This window comes from Pangasianodon hypophthalmus, chromosome 1, assembly GCF_027358585.1.
Source record: "Pangasianodon hypophthalmus isolate fPanHyp1 chromosome 1, fPanHyp1.pri, whole genome shotgun sequence".
In the NCBI taxonomy this organism is placed as follows: domain Eukaryota; kingdom Metazoa; phylum Chordata; class Actinopteri; order Siluriformes; family Pangasiidae; genus Pangasianodon; species Pangasianodon hypophthalmus.
In genome coordinates this window covers 6,521,868-6,546,266 of record NC_069710.1, presented here as the reverse complement: position 1 = coordinate 6,546,266, position 24,399 = coordinate 6,521,868, and the positions used below count along the sequence as shown (strand labels likewise).

Sequence of the window (24,399 nt, the reverse complement as noted above, 5' to 3'; positions counted from 1 at the left end):
AGTGTGTTTTCTGTATACATAACCTGAAGACAAAAACACTTTAATATGATCCTATTTCACTGAAGGACAGAGACTACAAACAAAGATTTACACAAAGATTTGAGTGCAGAACCTTATAAATTATATAAACAGTAGGCTAATTGAATTCAAAATGAAACACATTACTATGAACTACAAAATGACCCCTTCTGAGCGAGTGCTACTTACTTTCACAGTTTTCTTCTTTGCTCCCTCCTCCTCATCTGCCTCCTCATGCTCCCGAACCCCCTGTGTAAGGTTGGTGTAATTGGCCAGTTTGCTGAGAAGTGATGACACCATTGGGTTGCTGTCCATCTCTTCCTATAAAGTGTAAAACACATACATTTTATTCATTAAACAAAAAAAAAAAAAGGCATCCATCCATCCATCCATGGCTGCATATTATGTGCCAAAGATTACAACTATGAAACACTGGCACTCGGAGGAAATCAGAAGCTAGAGGCCTGATAGTAACTTGTCCAAAATCAAAAGAGATGTGATGCAAAGACACAACACAATACAACTGCAATATCAAAAATGCAGGTTGTTCACCAGCCTATTTTTTTTATAACACAAAAATAACTGTAAGTACATATCAACATTCTAGCACATTTTAACATATTAAGAATGATTTCCAAATGAATGAGGAAATCCTCGTTATTAGCTAGACTAAATGGATAGAGTACCTCAAACAGTGCCATGTTTTTGCCATCGTAGAGGCTGCCCTTGTCGTTGTCAGAGTTGATGAAGGGACTGCTTTCCTTTGGGTTTCCATCACCTGAGGCAAAGAAAGGCAGGATGTTATACTTACAAGTTATGCACTTATATTAGCTACAGTTACCGTTCCAATCTAAAGAACAAATGAAGGTCCCCATTTTAGATCATCATCTTAATATACACTATGTAGCCCATCACACAGGTTTACATTGTCATTACATACATTACATTACATACATTACATAACATATAGTCATTACATACATTGACACGTGCACGCAGTGCTGTTTATTCAGTTCTTGTACTACATTGCTTGTCATCATTCATCAGGTTAATTACAGAAGCTAGCACACAAATAAGCTAAAATTGCACAATATCACAAATCTGGTTTTTGCTTTGTCATTATGGGGTATGGCGTGTAGATTGATCTGGAAAAAAATAATTTAAAGCATATAATTAAAAGCAATAATTATCATAATATAGATAATACTCTGAATACTTTCTGAATGCACTGTATACAGTGCTATATACGGCTCGATTGAGACCACTTAATTAACCAATCAAATGTGTGTATACTGTAACTGGTCAAGACAATGAGAAAGCTGAAAGACCAGGTCCATCTGAAGCTTTACTGTAGTACCACAGGAAACACACACCTTCTGCAGTGCCAGATTAGGATCGACTCAAACAGTCAAACACTTTCACACCATTGTTTTAATCACTTACAACCAAACCCTCTATATTTTGTCTCTTTATTTAGTCTTTTCACAGACTAAACCAATTTCTCCATGCATGAATTACAAAGTATAACTGAACTAAAGAAATAAAATGCAATGCCAAAGGCAGTGGAACAACCTGAGCACACTGAACACAGTCCAATCAGTCCATCGGTCCCTGCCGCATTGATTTTCCTATAATTGGAATGTAAAGGTGATCGATGTTGTCCCTCTGCCTCTAAGGGTCATTCAATCCAACACTACTGATATCCTAAACTGCAGCCTATGATTTGCTGTTGCGGATTTCACCTTTGTATTGCTCATATGCATAGAAGCAAGTAATAACCTTATAAAGTATAGTATACTTTCATATAACATGCAGTTATTGGTTATAATAATATGCTGTACATGATTTACAGTACAATCTCTAGAAAGGAAAAATATCCATGGGGAATGAAAATGCAGAGCAGAGGCAGGCTCTAAACCAAAAATTCTTATATAACCTAACTTTTACAAAGCATTAATTACTTTGCATATAGTATTGTCATATAGAAATGATATATAGAAATGTATTGTCATATAGAAATGATATTAGTTAATGGACCATGGCTGTTCCCTACAAAAAGGCAGAATGATTTAATTAAATTCTGAGTGGGTCAGACCATTATGCTCTGAAAATTCAAGCTTTGAACAATCATTTGCAGAGTTGCAAAGCAAATCTGTCGTTGAGAAGCAAGCAACTTAGTTACCTGCTTGCTTATTTATTTATTTTTTATGTATTGCTTCCTGCTTGTATATTAATTATTGTATGTACCTAATGGCAAAAGTTCTTATTTTGGCTCAAAATGGATATACCATCATCTAAAAAAATGTATAATCTGCAATGAGCGAGCAATGAACAGAAATTATTAACATATAATTTAAAAAATCATGAAAAAAAAACTGTATTGTAAATACAGTAAAAATCTTCATGTCTCCTCTCTGATAAAACTTCTGCATCTAGATGGTTAAGAATAAACCTAATAATTAGGTTCTTACAAACATAGAAGTTTACTGCACATGCTGTTTATTTATTAGAACACTGTAATCATGATATTGTGTTGTGCAAAGGTCACACTTTAAGATTACATGCATTGCAGTTAGTACAGCAGGTAATTAAATAGTATGTGGTATTAGACTCTGCTCATTGGCTTTATTTTGTCTTAGTAAAGACACTATGGAGACAAAGTGATCATGTCCCATGCCAAAGAAAGACCCAGGTGGAACTAAAATAATCAGAAAGCAGCAGGCAAGAATTCTTTAAGTGGTGGCGTGAAAGACAAACTACAATGTTGACAAGCCAGATGGAAATGGAATGACAGTAGTAGCGCCTGCAGTATGAATAGGGCTTAAAGAATGGCGGTAAGGTCTCTGTGGCTATGCACAATCACAGTGATGTAAAACATGCTATTGCGTGGCAGACAGTCTCTATTAGTTACTAAATCCTCTTCGAAACAGAACTTAATGTTCTGATGGTGAGTCTAATCCTGGCCCCTGGAGTCATTGTTCTTCCAGAACAGGTAGTAGGAGTGACATATCCTGATACTTGAAGACATTTCTATGATACACAGGTCTGCTAACCAGCAGTACACAGTACATAATTTTAATAATTCAGTCCAATCTGATCAGCTGCTTCCAATCAGCGTTTGTAATTGTTATAAAATACTGATGATACCTGTGATATCTCAGAAAAGTATTTTATCTGTATAGTGCTTTTAACAACAGACATTGTCACAAAGCAGTTTTACAGAAATAAATAAATTCCGGATATAAATTTTAATCTATAAATTTATCTCTAATGTGCAAGCCAGAGGCAACGATGGCAAGGAACAAGTCCCTGAGACGATATGAGGAAGAAACCTTAAGAGGAACCAGACTCAAATGGGAACCCATCCTCATCTGGGTGACACCGGATAGTGCGATTGTAAATAATTCCCTTCTCTAACTGTATACTATATAATCAAAAAGGGCAATTGTGTAACCAGGAACTTGTGCTTATCAGAAACCTTTCAATATGAGCATCAGAGTTATTTCTGAATTCATTATAGTTTTAACATAAAATCTATTTTGTTGACGTTAGCTATATTAACTGTTCATGGAAGGACACTTGAGTGCAAAACTGTGTGTTGCAACTGCAGTCCTAACGCTATCGTAGCAATCGCGGTCCTAAGCCATTGTAGCAAAACTGTTCGTATCAACTGCAGTCCTAAGTCATCTTTATGGTTTGTAAGTGGTACCATCCACAGTAATCTCACTGATCCTCAGCAGCAGCCAGTCCTTTTTTTTTTTAATCTCAAAACTGATATTCTAATGTCATATTGCCCAGCCCTAGCAGTGATAGTGAAAATCCCATCAAGACTGACACGGAACAGTGGTTGATGTAGTGTAAAATTCACACATTGCAGAACAGACAGTGGTTTATTAACTATTTCCCACACCCTAATGGTTGCCTGTGCAAGGAATTAAACATCAACAACAAACTTTAATCTATGAGTGTAGATGTGAAGTTCACATAGCTGATCCTTCTGCCTAAGGCTTTATGAAAAAAAGCACTTAAACGTGACATAATTCCCTGTCATTAAACCAACTTTGAGATGAAACCTCCTTATATTTGCACACTTGAGCTGATGCTGAACTTCCTTTTCTTAAAGCTACATGAACTGTGGATTTTAGCACGAGCTAGGTAAACAGCAAATAACACGCACACTTCCTAAGAAAGTTTGGAAAAGATAGAGAAAGCAGCAGTCCGGGCATGTTTTTGCTACCACGATGCAGTTACACATCTGATATCAAATATGATGACTCCACCTACTTACTGGCATGTAACGCAATGCCACTATCTGTATCTGGATTTAAATCCTAAGTTGGCATGAGCTAAACCAGAAACACCGGAAAACACTGGAAAAGCTGTGGATTCAGCCTCTGACAGTTCCTCAAACTCAGCTACATCACTCGAGTACAACTATAACGTGCAAGGAACATTTATGTTAATCCTGCTTGGTCAGTTTTAATTTTTTTTATTTTACCTGCTCTAACAAATTCTGTTGGTTCTATTTCCAGAAAAATAATCAAATTACTAACCTACTTTGAACCACTGTAACTCTGGCAAGGCTCAATAGCTAATGTTACAGCTAGCTACCTCCAGTTGATTGCAGATTGATAACATATGCACAACTATGTAACATTTTCAAATGATTTCTGTTCTTTGTCCATCTTTAGTATACCATATAGTGTAATTCGCATGAGACATGTTCCACTTTCATTTACCAGGAAGAGGACAATGACCCAGTTTCCTGACCTGTTTGCATCACTGCCCGCATCACACTCACTTATTCAAAGCCTTAATAACGGTACACAGTGAGTATCATCTGGCCATGGATGGAGACCTATACAAAACTGGCAAAAATAAAATAAGAGTTAAAAAAGAAAAACAGGGAGAACCATGAATAGATAACTGAACTCCTGACCTCAGGATCAAGAAAGCAGGGTCTACTGAAGGGCTCAAGTTTCTCAGTAACAACTGGCAGTCTGTTAGTGACCGTGGTACGACAGCCAGTAATAACAGTCGTAGGATTCTCTGCATTCTTCCCTACACTGATCACTGGCAGCCCTCGCTCCTAACTGACCAATGTGACAGTGATCTCAATGTGACGACTGTAAATATAATGTTTGATCACATCAGTTGTACCAACCTACGAAGATCATCACAAACTTACATCAACATCACAAATTTACAATAACATGATCTTTGAGGATATTCACATAGCATATGAGATGAGTCTGGAATGCAAGTAAATGCAGGGTCTAAATAAAGATCGCTGTGTAAATGTGAAGCCTGCAGTGGTTTTGCCACATTCCTTTAAGAAACAGCATGGAGTTGAAATGTTACTAGACAAGCTAGTGTTGAAGTTACTGTTGAATGCAACACAGGCTAGTAGTACTGCATTATAAAATCTATAAAAAGAGCCTGTCATTATTCGACACCCAAATATCTTTTGATATTATACCGGGAATCTTGGGTGCGTCCAGATTTGATTTTCATACCAGTTTCTGATTTTCATATAGCATAATCCAGATTTCTTTGTGAGAGTAAAATGTATGTGCATCTGTGCCCTTTTTTCGTTTGACCAGCATGCCAAGCAATTTATTATCTTTCCCCTGCTTGTACTCTGATCACAATGTACACTCTTTTAAACCACTGTGTGGTAAGAGCATACCTAACAATCTCTTCTCTCTCTCTCTCTCTCTCTCTCTCTCTCTCTCTCACTGAACTTGCACTACTGCTGCCTAACCTGGTGTCTGATCCTGACACATTACTGCCTCTGTGGCTCCTCTTGCCCTGCCTGATTCATCCTGATGCTCTACTTCTGCTCGGAGCTTTTGCACTTGTGACACACTTTGTGCTGCTGTGTATGGTCCTACATGGATACCCTAAAAATCTGCATTTCCCAAAAAAAAAAAAAAAAAAGTTTATGCCCACATCTTACCTTTTCTTCAGTGCATAATCTCATCAGAATGCTATAGATTTATACCCAAGAACTGCAGCTGCAGCTCATAAAGACTGTCCTGTGCTCATCCCAGGACACTTTTCCACAATATACTCATATTGAACATCTCTTTAATACATTTATGAGTGTCTGATTTCATAGTATACAGCTATAGAAGTATAATGATCTATAATCCCACTGTTTATTATCACCCAGAAGGTTCCCCTAGGAGTCTGGTTTCATCCTCATGGGAGATTTTTTTTGCTACTGTCACCTCTGGCTTGCTCACTATGGATCTAAATCTGCATCCGGATTTCTGTTAAGCTGCTTTGTGACAATGTCTGTTGTTAAAAGCATTAAGGCTATGTGACTACGCATTTGCTCTCTCTGTCTGTAGCCACCTACAAAGTTCCTTAATGAGTACTAGCCTATAATCATATACTAGGGCATCCTTGAAGGACAGATCTGCTGCAGTACTGACTGTAGCATAATACAGATAAAAGTAGCCTGCTCTCATTAACAAACTGCTTGCGTTTGTGTCTTATAAACCAGTGCCTATGATCTTAAGACTGTTCCCTTTTTTAAACAGAACATAGAAATTCACAAATAATGCTCTGAGCCATATAATCAAAAGCCTTCTAACTGATTTGTATTTGGGAAAGTCTATTATGAAGCAGCACGTCAGATGTACTGCATTGACCCTTCACTACTGACCAGTGCACAGTATCTGACCAATCACTATTGACCAATGCACAGTACCTCTGCTATTAATTCCCAGACAACCTACTAGAAGGTCTGCACCATGATAGCTGCAATCCAGTTAGGATCAAATGATATTTATCCATGGACAGGATTAGGCAATACTCAGAAACAATGAAGACTCTCAAAATATTTGTTAAGAACCAAATGGCAAAGGTTAAGAAACTATATTAGTTTCTCAAAATATGATACATCTCTCACTATTTGAGCTAAATTAGAGACATCTTAGGCACCCGTGCTGTGTCTGAAATCACTCCCTGACTCGCTTGTTCACTATTTACTATATATACTGTCCTATATAGAGCAGCAGTAAAGGAGACACCAGACTGAGAGTAAAGGAGTTTGGATTTTTTCCTTACAGCTAACACATCTGATACAAATGATTGTCTATTTATGGAGTGGATCAGGTGTATAGGGATAACTTTCAAAAAAGTGCACCAAAAAGCATTTTTAAAGTGATTGTACGCCATCATCGTCTATGATAACTCAAATAACCATCAGTCATGGTGAGCAGAAAAGCATCTCAGAGCACACAACATGCTGGACCTTGAGGTGGATGAGCTATAACAGCAGAAGACCCCATTGTGTTCCTCAGATACTTATTCTTGGCTGACAGACGTGGAACATAATGTGGTCTTCTGCTGTTATAGCCCTTCCACCTCAAGGTCTGGCACGTTGTGTGTTCCGAGATGCTTTTCTGCTCAGGGTGGTTGTAAAGTGTGGTTATTCGAGTTATCACAGATGTCCTGTCAGCTCAAACCAGTCTGTCCATTCTCCTGTGACCATCCTCCTGCTCTCATCAACAACATGTTTCCACCCACAGAACTTTGACTCGCTGGATGTTTTTTTCTCACCATTCTGTGTAAACTCTAGAGCCTGCTGTGTGTGAAAATCCCAGGAGATCAGCAGTTTCTGAAATACTCAAACCTGACACCATCAACCATGCCATAGTCAATGTCATAGCGATCACGTTTTTCCTCATTCTGATGTTTTATGTGAAAATTAAATAATTAAGTTTTTTGTTAATTTGTTAATTAGGTTTTTTTCTGTATCTGCATGATTTTATGCACTGTGCTGCTGCCACGTGATTGGCAGACTGGATAAAGGAATGACCGTGCAGGGATACAGGTTTTATAATTAAAATGGCTGCGGGTTACTATATAAAACATTTTAAAAGAAGTACACTTTGAAAAAGTGGTTGGGACAATATTGGGGGCAGCAAATTGAGCCTAACAGGCGATGACACATGACTGACATCTAACGCAGCTCTGACTTTGATCGCCTGTCTTGACAAGTTCACACAATGCTGTCTGATTTACAGCTGTGCTCCCCCTAAGGAGCTGCACTGTTCTCATTTCTGCTGAATTTGCTGGGGGTTGCACCAGTCTCAGTGATGAATGACTGCAGGTGTACCTGATGTGGAGCGCAGTGGAGTCCTTGAGCTGGCCCATCGCTTGACCTCTCACAGTAGCCATACTACTGTCAGAGAGACTGCGGAGGAATCATTCCGCACTGTTTTTCCCCCAGCACTACAACTAGACTGTTTAAAATGACTTACCCTTCTGCAGTATAGGTTTCTAACACCTCAGGAATGTATATCACTGAAAAGGACAGAAAACTGGTCCAGTGGGGCATATTAACTATCGCTCTACACAAGATATAAAACCAAGAAGCTTGGAACTAATAGTCCAAATCTGGATGAAAGCATGTGAATCACAGTCCATTCGTGATCGAAGAGCATCAGTATTTTGTTATTGAGCATACAGTCTATTTATACCTGCTCAGCTCGAACTCTAAGCTGCCTAACACACACCTAGTCTAGGTTTCCCTTAAAATAAAAGTGCCAGAAGCAATAGAAGAAGAAAACATACTTAAATTTTGCGAAACATATCATAAAAGACAGAACTGTCAACTAAAAGTTTTCATAGGTAAGAAATATAGCCGACTCAAATGTATAGTCCAACCTGACGTTTCTGGAACCATCATACTCAAAATTATTAAGCCAAACAGCGGAGCATGACCCCAGGTACTTACCCTGGCGTTGGGAGCTCTCTCCCTGCTCCATACTTGATGGAGAGGAGAGGGCTGTGCTGCGAAAGCGGCTGCGTTCAGGTTCCCTAAAGCCTGAGCTCAAGAAGATGGTATGCTAATCTCTGCTCTGATGATCAACTACTGTCACACGGCCAACCTGACGCCAGTGACACATCAGATGCTGATCCCTGAACATCGGCACTAACAGAGAGGGAGGAGCCAAAGGATAGATGAGAGAGAGAGAGAGAGAGAGAGAGAGAGAAAGAGAGAGAAAGAGAGAGAGAGCGTGCAAGCACAAAAAAAGAGATGCACTGCTGTTCACCTAGCTGAGTGTACAGTGTTTCAGTATACACCAAGGCTCTATACAGCACGAGTGAATGGACATCAGAGCATGGCAAGGGGGAAAAAAAAGAGTTCTGTGTATAATGCAATAAATCCTAAGTGACACTAAAATTGAAAATGAAAGAGCTGCCTTAATTCCATTTACGTAAAGCTTTCAATGATGAGGTCTCTCGAGTTCCTCTACACTGGATTTCACACGTGGTCATGCAAGAACAAGTGACTGTGACATGGGAAAACAATTTGTATTTCTGCTTTCTGGTGTTAAAGTTACGCAGTTACACTCTGTAAGGTCTGATCAGTGGTCATTAACCCCCTCTTCATCAGCATGTGGACAGAACAGTAATCACTTAACAAGATTAGCAAAATCCTGTCCTTTTTATAAAACACACATGCCTAGAGTGTAGGCAGCAGGACCACCTGAAAAACATCTACAAGTAGAATTTGTCTTTTTACTGTTATATAATATAATATAATCAAAATAAACCGCTCAAGTGCATGGTTTAAAAAGAAACCTTTAGATGTCTTAAGAAGAAAAAAGACAGTATTTAATATAATGTGTCATCATTCAAACAGGGTTCATAATACCACCACACAAAAGTAAAAATCATAAATAATTTATGGTAATTATTAATAATTGGATTTAAAAAAAAAAAAAACTGTGTTCAAGGTCATTAGAACATTAGGCTTCTAGTTGGACCACTGAATGCATTGTAGAAACCTAGCACAGTGCAGAAGTTAATCTGCACCATATACAGTTAAGGTATATGTCATAAATAGTAGTGCATAAGGTCATGGATCTCAATGTGCAGGCCAGGGGCCCCGAGGGGTCCATGAAGCACTGCCAAAGGAGTCGGCAATATTTTATTTTGTTACAGTAGCGGAAAAATCACAATGGAATTCCCCACTTCTTATTAGCTCTTGTAGTCATTTGCGTTTTTGACTGGTAACTTGAATCGAATGGGTTTAATCCAAACCTCAGTAACTCAAAAACAAGCAAGCCTTTAAATAATGTCAACTTCAATCTACTGACAATTTTAACAGAAATGTGATCTGTGAGTGAAATGTTATGGAACAAAAAGATCTATGGCTTCAATAAATAGGCAAAATCTTATTGTACACATTTAAATTCAAGTAATATCACACAAGCACGAGTGCGGTTATACTGAATATCGGCCCGGCACGATCGCGAGTGCAATATTGCTTTTATACAACAGTTCTATAAACAAGAAATTAATATTAAGTATTGGCATTTCGGACACAATATGGCCAAACGTTCTGTTTATTTTTGCACTACTAGCGAAAATTGATCCAGAAGAAGCCACACTTACTTTATAGCACGTCGGCTAGCTGGCTAGTTAGCTTATATTAATTTGTTCATACCTGTTAAAGGTTCTTCCTGTACAATTAATGTCGCTAACTCTACTATAGTAACCGTTTCAAACTAGGAAGTGGAATTTTACGTGTTGAGCACAGACAAGCGGAAGGATACACGCAGTGAAACGCCCCACTGTGGTTATAGTAAATATAGGCACTCTTAGAATGTTGCTCGACCAATCAAATTAGTGGACTGGAATTAACTATTGTATAAAATGAACATAATATTTGAACAGTTGGATTATGTTCATAAAATAAATCTGGACTGAGGGGGTTCATGGAATTTATTTTACAATTAAAAGGATCCCTGTGCAAAAGGTTAGAGATCCCCTGTGACTTTGTTGCACAGAGTGACATGTTTTGCCATCACCACCGAATAAATAACATGGACTGGCAAACAGGAAATCCTAAATCCAGGGAAGCAGTTAGCACCTGTTTCTCAGAGTATTTCCTTCAAGTGAGCAAAATCCAAATGTATTGTGCTTTATATCAAAGTGATGCATTAAATGATCCATCTCTTGTATATACTTTACGTATATTTTATGCATGTGTGTCTTGTATAGACTTTGTTTTGCCGCTTGGGCTCTCATACAACAATTTTAACAGCATTTTAAAGAATCATGGCCTTGAAAAATAACAATGCAAACGTAATCTGTATTTGAATATACTGAAGAATATAAGATAAATATAATACTACATTAATAGTAAGGTGTTTAAAAACATTTATGACATCTCAAGTTAATTGAAAAATGACAACTGGCGGCTGTTGTCATTTTTATACATACTAAAATAAAAAAATTGGATAAAGGATATGTTCCTGAATGCACATGGACAGAGGCGTAATAAACACAGAGTCCTGAATAAACGTGCAAAATATGAAGTTCAATTTCCCTCCAGAAGTCAATAACACAGAACAGGAAACCACAAGAGTAATGAAATTAAGACACCAGTATTGACCAGCAGATTAGTGGTGTACCATTAATAACGTTTCTGTTCCACAGAGTGTCCTTAATATTGACAACGATGTATATTTATTGCACTGAGTGTGTCAAAAAAAAACTGACAGAAGAAACATGAACGTTCCGGTAATTTCCATTGCCATCCATGACACATACAGAGTACTTCCTTTTTCATTAGAGAGAAAAAAAAAAAGCATGTTTGAGTATATGTGTGTGTGTGTGTGTGTGTGCGTCTATGCGATGCACACTCAGGGAGGCAAAAGTAGTCATTACATGTCATGGCTTGAAGCCATCAGCCACAGAAGCCTTAAATTACAATATGTTTAAGGTCAAGAATGAGTTTGGTCAAATGAGGATAATGTCAAAAAGTGTGAATGTTAAAAACTGAAAGCATTGAACATGAAATGAAACGCAAGGCTGATGTTGTATCCACCAGAGGGCATCACTGACAAACAAAGCAGTGTCTGCTTTGTCCACATTTAGGTTCTATGCATCTAAGTGCTTTTTTTTTTTTAATTTCATGAACTATTCTCAAATAAAAGAACTGAGTTACCATCAGCGTCTTTCGAATAGCGTCATAAAAGTTAGTGTAAACATTTAAAAACAAAAAAAGGTTTCTAAATGCCTAATGAACAGCAGGCACCAGGTGTTTTCCAGTCTGCCTTGGTGAAGGTGAATCCAGCTGGCAAGTTCACTGCATCAGCAATAAAAGTCCTTACAGAAAGCAAGCAGCTCCCTACAGATGTAGTAGAGCAGTGAATCAGCACACAGCAGCTGAAGAGGAAAAAAACTGCACCACCTTTTGCACACACGCCTGTTTGCAGTCATGCAAGTCTGGCCACTCTAACTGTTTTACAGATACTATAGTGTTACATTAGACATAACAGTGACGACCAGTGTTCGTTTTAATGCACAATTTGTTTGGTTTTGTTCCCTGAGCTCATTACTGAAAAGAAAAAGGACTAGCACAGAATGTCATAACTGTTCATTATCCAGTACTCGTTCTTCCTGATTTGTTTGCCTGCAATTTACATGCCTTCAAAATAGCAAAAAAACCTAAGCAGCCCTGTGACAGGCATAAAAATACAACAACACGGCATATTTTTATAAGAAAATATTCACCATCTGGGTGGTGTGACGTGGCCCGACACAAAGCATTACTGTTAGCACCCTAAAGTTGGTATTTTCCAATAACAGCATGTCCCGAAGTGTTCTATTCATCTCATACCACAGTAATTTTCCAAAATGAACATGGTTTTGGTTATGAAAGAACGGTATTTTATATGTTTGAACCATTTACAGACATATTTAATGTTGTGGAATGTCTGCGAAACAATTTCCAGCTGTAAACAATTGGTCCGTCTCTTTTTTTTTTTTTTTTTTTTTTTTTTTTTTTTTTTTTTTTTTTTAAAGAGGTTAACAAGACAAAAAAATGCAGCTTGTCATGTTACCAAGAAACCTGAAAGCTCTCAGTCCTGAACACTTGTGCTAGAAAAAGTTACAGCTTTACCTCTGACTGTTACAAAGTGCTCACATTCGAGACTCCTTCCATAAATGCTAGATAAATGTCTCCTCACAGAAAACCTCATCATATCAACCATTACACACATTTATTAATAATCTGTTTATATGTAGAGGAACTAATGGTCAAATCATGATTATTTGAGCTGCTCGGGATTAATCATTAGACACCACATTCCTATGTTTGTATATACAGTATGCATGCGTAGTGAGTTTACACATTCATTAATTGACAGTCAGCCTGAATTTCATTATCATTATCATTAGATTAATCTTAAGTTTATAAAAGACTCAAGCAACTTTTCATTCATTCATTCATTATCTGTAAGCGCTTTATCCTAGTCAGGGTTGCAGTGGATCCAGAGCCTATCCCGGGAACACTGGGTGTGAAGCAGGGACACACCACGAATGGGACGCCAGTCCATCGCAGGATACTCAATGAACTTGTTTCAGTCAAATTTATATCAAACAACTTGCCTCATTTATTGAGATGTTGTGAGTATGAATGGTGAAGATCCACCCAACCAAGGACGGGTGTCTAGATAAGCAGAACCGGCCTTGTCTTCTTCTGGACTGCATCAAATCAGAGCACTACTAGCCAATCATGGCCATCTGTGAGCTCATGTATATAAAACAGGACAGGGTGCTGTTCTCCTAGTGCATCCAGCTGCCTTATGACGTTACATAAGCAGCTGTTAAAAAAGAGGTGGGGTGTGTGTGTGTGTGTGTGTGTGTGGGTGTGTTTGCTCTGCAGTCCTACTCTAATGACGTCACCTGTACCCACAAGTCCATAAATCTAAGGGCCATTCTTTTCACATTGTGTTTATCATGGAAACTAATGTCATGTTAATGACAAAATAAGATGAATTGCACTGTGTTAATGGCATACCAGCTTAATGCCTTTTTTTTTTTCCTTTGCTTCATCTTTTTAACATACACTTTTTCCAGATCTCCCAGCATGCAATTTCTGCATACATTTTTTTTTTTATGTTTCCCACATACTCGACCCCAGTGTCCTCTACTCTCCTCCTCTAGGCCTTACAGACCCAATCTTCTTTTAATTAAAAAAATGCCTGGCCTCACTACTCTCTTAGACCTGACTCCCAAAAATTTATGGGCTCAAGAGCTTTTGGATGATCTAATAAATGGTATGCTTTATCATGTCCACCTTTCCTCTTCATAAATTAGACCACGTGTAGACCATCTGGAATTTATCACTCCTCCTGTGACTTGGCTGTTAGGCTATGGGCCAGGACTTCATTATACTCTTACATGACTTCAATTTTCACTATATCAGATGTTCTAGGTTTAGCCTTAGGGGGAAGGGGTGGGGGATTTGGGGTGTTTCTAATAATTAGGGTATCATAGCCTTTTTTTTTTTTTTTAAGCATAACTTTCTTATGTGGAAAGTTGCTAGACTTACAAGATTAAACATATTTTTATCATTCCTTAGACTTGTAAAATAGACTAGTAAGGGGGGCTGTGTGAATTTTAAATACCAGCTGAACCCAATAAGTTTCGACCTTCCAGACTGAAGATCTTTTTTTATGCTGGTTTTATCTGAACAAGCTTAATGCTGCAGGGCTTTTTTTCAGTTCTTTTCTCGGGAAATACAGAAGAGTAACATAGGTTTTGACAAACACTCACAACTGATTGAGTATACTTTTGCCTCCTTATTTTATTATTTGTGGATTTGTTTTTAATCCTGTAATTATTATTCCTGACATTTCAGAACTCAGAACTCTAATACACCCTCTGATTCTGTCAATCCTTATCAAAATATAAGCTATAAACAAACTGTGATATTACCATCCATCTAAAATATTGAAAATATCATTATATAAAATGTACAGGTGATCAACAGATTTCCCACCATTCATCTAAAACACTGAAAAAAATCATTATATAAACTTTACAGGTGTTCAACAGATTTCCCATGACCACGAGACAAACAAAAGTTTCAAAGCAAAGCGTGCTAGTAGCCTCAACACTGGTGTGTGTGTGTGTGTGTGTGTGTGTGTGTGTGTGTGAGAGAGAGAGAGAGGCTATAGATTTTTTAGGCATGTTTGTAATTGGGCTGGACACAGCCCCTTGCCTGATAACCAGTCAGCAGATCAGGTCACGGTCAGAACATGGATGAAGAGCATATGACAAATACACACATGCCTCATCCAAGTGGCCCTTGAGCAAACAACACATCAGGAAACAGAGATTATACCAGTCCACGTGCCTTCGTTTTCAAGGGCATTATTATCAGACAGGAATTTAACATTTAACCATGTCATTTACCGAGCCAACTTTATTAATCCCTTTCAAAAACTGTCTGCATTTTGGTCAGGACAAGGTAGAGCTGAAAGGGGAGAGCAGAGAAAAGCAGAGCAGAGCAGCATTAACCTAAGAGAATCCAACAACAAGACAAAAGCCCAGCGAACCTGACAAAGCACCTTCCTTCCCAGCTATGGTTTGAGTAACTAAAAGCTAGTAACTTTATAGAAAATATGCTAGATCTCATTGGAAACCCCTCCACTACCCCCAAACCTCTGAGTATCAACCAAACTGTAACTCTACTGCCCCCAGCAGACCCAGTCCTCCCCCAGGTCTACTGCAATTCAAGTCAATTCTTTTCTATTCAATTTTATTTAGGAAGTGATTTTAACAATACGAATGGTCACAAAGCAGCTTTACAGGAATGTGCATGTAGATTTAGATCCCTAATGAGCAAGCCAAGGTGACAGTGACAGTGAAAAAGACGATATGAGGAAGAAACCTTGAGAGGAATCAGACAAAAGGAAGCCAATCCTCTTCTGGATTACACTGGATGGATGGTGGGATTATAGAACGACAGTCATATAGAGAAAAGGCAAACATTACTAAATGTGACTGTCTTTATAATTACAGCAACGGTTCTTAAACTGCGTTCACACTAACAAGTGAAAAGTTGCTTGTGTCGCAGTTTGTATCGATTGCTAGCATTGTCACTTGTAGTTGTTGCATTGTCTGAATTTAAGCTCCGATATAACATTGTAGTAGCCAAAATTTATACGCTCTAATGTACAATTCAAACACATAACTTTGTGATCTTTGTTAAAATGTATTTTATATTGTAGCTAAACTCAGGAAAAACTCTCTTAGAGAAACCCTTATTGTCTTATATTTTTGAGCTCCAATGTGGTTAAAATGGGGGCTAAATGCAGGTAGGAACTGAAGTTGTAGGAGCAGATGTTTCCATGGACAATGGACAATCTGTGGGGTATGGTTTCATTTAATATGATTTCAACAGATACCAAATGTTTGGCTTTTTCACTTCAATGCATCGTATGTCATTTGCAAAGAATTGAGAAAATTGCTTGTTATTCTGTGAAATGGAAAAGAAAGAACCCAACATAAAAAGATTTCCCACTTATGGAAAAAAAAAACATTAGAAAAGTTAAAAGGATCCATTTGCCTGGCACAGTAGAAACAGTAAAACCCAGGATATAAGTGGAGACTCGAAGCCTGAAGGACCTGCCTCTAACACGAAAAGTTTCATACACAGGTGACTGCAAAAGTTTGCATACGCTTAAGACACAATGTTCTTTTTTTCCATTGTGTTTTCATTTTCAGTTTAGTGTATTAACCAATGTTCTGCCACCACAAACACTCAAATAGTGTATGTTAAGATATTATAACATACACTAAGAAATTACATGATATCAGTTCAAAAGTTGATATCTTCCTTTCGGAATGTAACAGAATTATTCTCTAATAATTTTGCTTTCATAACTGCTCTATTGAATCTATCTAAATCCCCCTATATATGTTATAATTCTTTCAGATGCCTTTAAAAATTTTTTTTGACTTTTGGCTTTGGTTTTCTGTCCTGTTAGAGGACACACCCACATTTCATTTTTAACTTCCTGAAATTGTTTTTTTTTTTGCAGATGCATTGTACAAATGCTTACGTTTTTATTTTTTCACCCAGGAACCATGGGATATTCAAACTTGAAAACTCAGCTATATATCAACATCCTTACTGCACTAGCTTTATTTCTTTTTAGCTTGAGGTGTAATACTTTTTTGTTTTCATGTCAACAACACCACCAGCAGCTATACAATGCCATTCTTCCTTAATGCCAACTCAACCATACCATGGAGTGCCATCACTGATATACTACCAGCAGCACACAGCCAAACACACAGCTGCCACATCTAATCATGTCATGCCATGTCATATTTTGGGTGTAGACACTTATTAGCTTATTAGCTTATACGTGAGCTTATTAAATTATGCGTGAATGTTGAGAGGAAAATAATGGCTGCAGTTATCACGTAACCTGATGTTCTGCTTGTGTGAGTTATTTGCATACAGCAATCAGTTATTTGCGTACAGCAGAAATCAGGATATGAGTGCAACAAAAAAACAAAACAGAACAGAACAAAATAAAATTCCTCAGGATCATCAATCACTGCTGTCCATTTACTTCCAGGAAATATGAATTGTTGTGTGTGTGTGTGTGTGTAAAGGAATCAAAATGCATCCTATTTGGTTACTGAGGTTAAGGTTAAGGTCAGATTTAGTTGTAGGCAAAGCTCTCAGAAGGTCTTCACAGGGATAGTAAAACAAGTAAGCGTGTGTGTGTGTATGTGTGTGTATTTGTGTGCGTGTCTCTGGCTTTAGGATTTCTTGCTTTTCAGTCAGCTATAACCCTTATACACTTTACATTAATGTTCCCTTAACTATTATTATTTACTGCCTTAGTTAGCATGAACAAACCATAATCTTTATCCATAAGCAACATTTATTTCAAAAAAGATTGATAAAGTTAACATGTACCTAAAGAGGTGTGTTTAAATGTTAACAAAATGTCTCCATTAAATAATGCTTATTTAGTTTATGGGAAAAAAATCTATATATGTTTACTTAAATTCATTTACAGCATGTTGCTAAATGTTGATAATAAGATCAACTCAGGTCTCTGGTTACGGCAGATTCGCTGTAACAAAGAAAGGTACAAGAAGTCCTTCTTGCCCACTGCTATCCATCTCTACAATGGCACAACAACGAGGTTTGGGAGCTGTGTGGACATTGCAGACGATGGACATGTCCACTGATTTTGCATACCCAACTACTACACTGCATATTGCACAACAGTTTTTACATAGGGTCACTGCACATTCTTACACACACACTGCCACTTTACTTACGACTTTACTTACGAATACTGTACATTTTTATACACACAATACCACAACTGCTCATCACACATGTCTAATGTACAGTTTTAAGCCTGCCAAAGTGTAATACATTTAATACAGTTAATCTGTATAGGAATCTTAGTCTGTAAATAACTTGGAGAGCTATTTATATGTATATTTTTATTCTCTTATTTGGGGCATATTGTGAGTTTATTGTACATTTTTAAATCTTGTCTTGAGAACTGTTAAGACTTAGTTCTCCCTGTTGCTCAATAAAGCACTCTCTATCTCTATGTATCTCTATAAATACTGGAACCCATCATTCATTTTGCCAAGTAACCGAAATTAACATTAAGGCAATGGTTCATACAGGTCATTGTGGATTTGTCTTCACTCATAGAAGGAATATATATATTGGTTAATTTGGTTTATATTTAAAGAAAACAGTTGTTCCTTCATCAGCCTCTCTTAATTCTCTCTCGAAGTTAATAAGACAAAACTTTCACCTTGTCATTTTACTGAGAAACCAGAAAACACAAAGTCCTCTGGCCTGAAGACTCTCCCTTGAGTTGAAAACACGAACTGCCTGCTAGTGTCTGCATAATCAGTTTATTAGATTATGTACCTAGACTCCCTATGAATAGAAATTATAATATATTGGAAGCTGTGATTTGAATTACAGTGAGCACTACTGTCATAGCTGCGATGTGAGAAAAACAGAAAACTGATAGGTTACTGGAAAGTTAATCTACACCTTCTGACCAATCAGATTCAAGAATTCTAAAGCGCTGTGGTGCATATAATGTTACTTAATGAAACGTAATGTTATGTAATATAAAGCTTTAGCCATTAAAGCATATTGTTGTTATGTTTGTAGCAACAATACTCAAGAAATCACTCGACAAAGGACGTACTTCAAAAGCTGCATGTCTGAAAAGTGGAAGTGTGTATTATAAAATGACACACCAACAATGTGTTGCATAATACGTATGCAACTTGACTCTTGTAAGGCTGAAAACAAGCATTTCGTCATGGAAAAATTTCAGATGCTGCATCTCTAAAGACACAACACAAGGGCAGAGTTCAGGTCAGAAAACACGTTCATCAAACTGCCAGGTTGCATGAACACACCTGCCAAAAGGTGGTGTATACTGTATCTCACAGCACTGAATCCAGCCTCATCTCAGTAATTCAATTCCTCAACAAGTAATGCCTGTCTTACATTTGAAAACATCCTCTAAACCAGTTTCTAACATTTCAATGACAAGAACAGACCAGCATGCCCAGGCAATATTGTGCTGTCTGGAAATTAAGGGTACTGCAAACATTCCTACTAGAGAGCCCTCCTTTTCAATGTGATTGCGAAACACTACATGTTGTGGCAATGCACCATCTGATACACTCCCACTGAATGGCAAACACAAGCAAAGCAATGCTTAGAAGCCTGGAACTTAAAACATTTAATAGGTGATTTAGGTCAATGAATGTCATGCACTGTTCTATTATCTGTAACTCTCACAGTCCTTCACTGGCCCCAGGGCAATCCAGAGGGAAAAAAAACAGATGTGGGAAACCCACAGCATAAAGGACGCATGGGAGACAAAAGGGCTCAGCATTAATGCCACAGCTAGTGCTTCATGTATGGAGTTTAAACCAGATTCTCCATAACCAAAAGCTAAATTCGTGATACTTGGTTGCGAAAATTTCATATTAAACATTTTCACTGCATTCATTCATTCATTCATTCATTCATTTTCAGTAAGCGTTTTATCCTGGTCAGGGTTTGCAATCTAGGAAGAAGGAATACACCCTGGTCAGGATGCTAAGTCCATCCACGCACACGCTCATTCACACACTCATTCACACGCTCATTCACACGCTCATTCACACGCTCATTCACACGCTCATTCACACACTCATTCACACACTCATTCACACACTCATTCACACACTCATTCACACACTCATTCATACCTATGTACCGCTTAGCACAGCCAATCCACCAGCATGTTTTGGGAAGAAACTGGAAAACCTAGAGGAATCCTATGTGGACATGGCAAGAACATATAAAACTCCACACAGACATTAAGCTGATCTTAGGAACACTTAAGGAAAATTTGATATCTGAATATATTGAGTCTGAATTCATCTATTTGAAATTCAAAAATTCAGGTTCAAGATATTAAAGCAATGGGAGGTTCTTATTATAATGGGAAGGGAAAATTATAAAGGGAAGTGGTTAAGACGTTGGCCTCCTGATCAGAAGATTGAGAGTTCAAATCCCAGCACCGCCAAGCTGCCACCGCTGGGCCCTTGAGCAAGGCCCTTAACCCTCAACTGCTCAGGAGTATAAATGAGATAACTGTAAGTCGCTCTGGATAAGGGCGTCTGCCAAATGCCGTAAACGTAAATAAAGAATTAAACCTGGAGACTATTCTGCACTTACAATTATTATTATAATTCTAAAAATTCAGGGAAACATTCTGTGTTGAAAGGGTTCATATTTAAGGCACTGATTTAATCTTAATTCAGACCTGGTCAAACGCAACACATTTCCGAGGTGAAAGGTTTCTAGGCACGTGTCTAAGTGTGCAGTCAGGGTGTACATGGCACTATTTTTTGAATCCTACGCAAGCATCCAATACATTCCCATGCTAATCAACATAGCCTTTCTTTCTTTGCCCCATGAGCTTCATATCTGACTGCCTGCTCTCGCCTGCATGAAAATAAAACCTGACTGCTCCTGTGACTTTTTTTTTTTTGCACCTCTAATGTGCAGTGAATGCTTTTGCAGAAATTTTATACCGGAGTCACAACCAATTAATGTACATGGTCCTGCACTGGTCAATTAATAATTCACAAACAGCTAATGTTAACTGAAACACTTTTCCAGCACGATTCAGTCAATATCATTAGTTATTTATCATTTCATTCTGCTGGTGTTCATTAGTCACTGTTTTAGGTGTCAGTATCTTATATCAGTTAGTGTGTCTGTAGTATACTGGCAAGTTGTTTGTGAGATTATTGGACCTCTTCCCTGGGAAAAAAAAAAAAATCACAGAGGACACAGTAACACACTTTTTCCTGGTATGAGTGACTCTTCATGTCTGTCTCTGCACATAGCAAGCAATGACATAACTAATTATAAATGTATTTCTGTTTTTTTTTTTTCAAACGACCAATATTATTATCATTGGAGGAGTTATGGGACATGCTGAATGTTTTCTAAAAGGAGAATAAAAATGCATAATCAAAAATATGTGATGGAGTGCAGGATTGACAGGGTTTTAGTGCCACTACGTGTCAAACGCATCTCTATTAAATAAACTAAATAATAATAATAGTAATAAGAATAATAATAATAATAATAATAAAACTCACAATACATTGATTAACAAAGTTCAGTCACCTCAGCATGACAGATGACTGGTATGTACAACCTCTATGACATTGTATGAATACCTAATTACGTATGTTAATTAAAGCTGTATCCTGTTACACAAGAGCAGATTCAGGATTTTTTTCAGTCTTCGAAAGGTGAAGAGTTTTTTTTTTTAACAGAAATTTGAGGATACTGGATGTTTTCTCTGAATTTTTCCAAACTGAAATTCTATGACCTGAATTTTCACAAGAACTGAATTATAAAGATCGTATCCTGCAGTCAGTTCACCTACTGGTATGTTTTTGGGAGGTGGAAGGGAACCCACGCAAACCCGGGGAGAACATGCAAAAGGCTGGACAGATAAACTATACAGCCAAAAGTTTGCGGACACCTGACCACCACACCCGTATGTGGTTCTTCCCCAAACTGGTGCCACAAATTTGGAAGCACACAACTGTATAGAATGTCTTTGTAGGCTATAACATTACAGTTTCCCTTCACTGGAACTAAGGGGCACAAACCTGTTCCAGCATGACAGTGCTCCTGTGCACATTGTCATTATCATATGAAGACAAATTTTGCCATGGCTGGAGTGGTAGAACTTCAGTGGCCTATACAGAGCCCTGACCTCAACCCCAATGAACACCTTTGGGATGAACTGGAATAGTGACTGCCCCCCAGGCCTCCTCACCCAACATCAGTACCTGACCTCATTAATGCTCTTGTGGGCAAATCCCCACAGCCACGCTTCAAAATGTAGTGGAAAGCCTTCCCAGAGGAGTGGAGGATAACAGCAAATTGGGACTAAATCTGGAATGGGATGTTTAACAAGCACATGCTGTATGAATGTTATGGTCAGATGTCCGCAAACTTTTAGCCATATTGTGCAGTAATTCGAGCTCAAGATCAAACCAGGGACCCTGGTGCTGTGAGACAACAATGCTACCCACTGTGCGGCCTTAAACATTTATGCCACGTTGTAAATCTTGTTTTTTTTTTTTTAAATGTCATTTAGCAAAATGCCACGCCAAGCTTTAGCTGTCACATTTCCATTAGCATCATGTGATGAAATTCTTGGGTGGGAAAAATGATTGCAAATTTGTCACAGTGCATGAATGTCTATGATTCATCAGAAAAATCCCAGAATGAGGAACATGACACTGGTTAATTGTCTGCAATACACGTTGTTTGAAGTGCTATATATTACTTGACCGTGTTTTAGGTTTTAGGCAAAGTTTCATTTTGTGCAATAAAAAAACATAAATAGAAGCCAAATAAGTTCAAATACAACTAGAAAATATCATAAAAATATTTATTGACATGAGTTAGCTAAAGTTCGCATGTTGATTAAAAAAAAAAACAAGATATGATAAGAAGCGATGGACGCAGATTTCTGGAATAAACCGTGATAAAACCATAGCGAGTGTATGTTTCAACTTCTCCATTATTTATGTGTGTTTGATTGCATCATCTTGCTGTGCCCTCTCCAGTGTATCTGCATGACAGACATACATTCTCTTTTGTTGACTTTCTAGAAAAATCATTTGAAAATGGTGTAACATATAAAATTGAGGCAAATAGTGCTATAACAGTTCACTTTGTGGCACGGGTTCAATTCCCAGCCAGGAAACCAACCCCAGCCCCTGGAGTTGCACAAGACAGTGCACTCCCAGGGCCGGTCCCAAGCCCTGATAAAATTGGGGAGGGTTGCGTTAGGAAGGGCATCCGGTGTAAAAACTGTGCCAGATCAAATATGCGCTCCAACGATCCACTGTAGCAAACCCTAATGGGAGACAACAGAAGAAGAAGAAGAAGAACAACAACAACAACAACAGTAGTTCACATGTGATAAATCATGCAGTTTACTGAAGTGAACAGAAGCAGAAATGTGAGGGTCTGTCCTGTGCATCACCTGCCAATAATGCCAAGACCTGTATTTACATTGATACCTATGACACACATACATATCTTTAGCCTACTACATCAGACGGGGTTATAAAAAGCCACAGGACAGGTTAGACAGGTACAAGTGTTTATAAACCCTCACACACTTGAACACTTTAGGACGAGTCGCTAGGAAAGCACAACAGACTGACTTGAGACATTAGGTCAGTCATAACAAAGGGAGATCCACGTGCATACAAATACTCATATAAGCAAACTGTGCTAAACAGAAAAGCAGAAATGAACAAGAAACACACAAACCAGCAACAGTTAACAGCCAGGAATAAGCCAGCGGTTGTGGGGGTTGAACCTTTAGATAACTTGACACCAGAGGAGAAAAGGTGAAAAACAGGAAGCATATGGCAGTGTGAAACACTGGTCAAACACAGAGCTTTGTTAAAACCACTGAAGAGAACTGATGATCTTGGGGATAAACGGGATAAAAGTCTAATAGCACCAGTGTGTAGGCATAATGATACCTATTCTATCAAAACTTAATTATAATACAGTTAAACTCACTGTTCAACACAGTACATGTTTTCTTCTATCTTTTATTCTTAGGGAGGCCACATCCACACTAATTCAGATTTGGAAAAGACAGCATTTTTTAAAAAGGTTTTTTGTCCACCTTGAACACAGACGATAGGAAAATACGTATAATAATCAAGCACAGATTGCAACACTACCTGAACCAGGAAGATTATGCCATTTTGCAGTTTTATAAGGTTTTACGCGATACACCCAGCAAAAGGCTAAGTGACAGAAAAGACTCTTTATATAGTCAGTAACAGCACTGAGCACGCAGTCATACAGCAGTGAGAAAGTACTTCATTTTGCACAAATAAACAACCTGATAGAGCACCAAAACAACCCTAAACAGCCCAGGACAGCACAAAACAGTCTAAATGAAGACCACAATAACCCAAAACAGCCCA

The 24,399-nt window shown here is 38.0% G+C and overlaps 1 protein-coding gene across 7 annotated transcripts in view; it reads right to left on the bottom strand.

Moving 5' to 3' along the window:
• Nucleotides 1-24,399, bottom strand: part of slc12a7b (solute carrier family 12 member 7b) — a 71,800-nt gene that overhangs the window by 27,796 nt on the left and 19,605 nt on the right. For 6 of the 7 annotated variants that reach the window (XM_034308539.2, XM_034308541.2, XM_034308547.2 and 3 more), the window contains exons 2-3: nucleotides 705-796; nucleotides 208-339 (exon numbers count right to left, since the gene is read on the bottom strand). In XM_034308539.2, the coding sequence (XP_034164430.1) occupies nucleotides 208-339; nucleotides 705-796 (224 nt within the window). Of the gene's footprint in view, nucleotides 1-207; nucleotides 340-704; nucleotides 797-8,770; nucleotides 8,916-24,399 lie in introns of those variants that run through there. The other variant, XM_053238121.1, reaches the window with a different exon arrangement.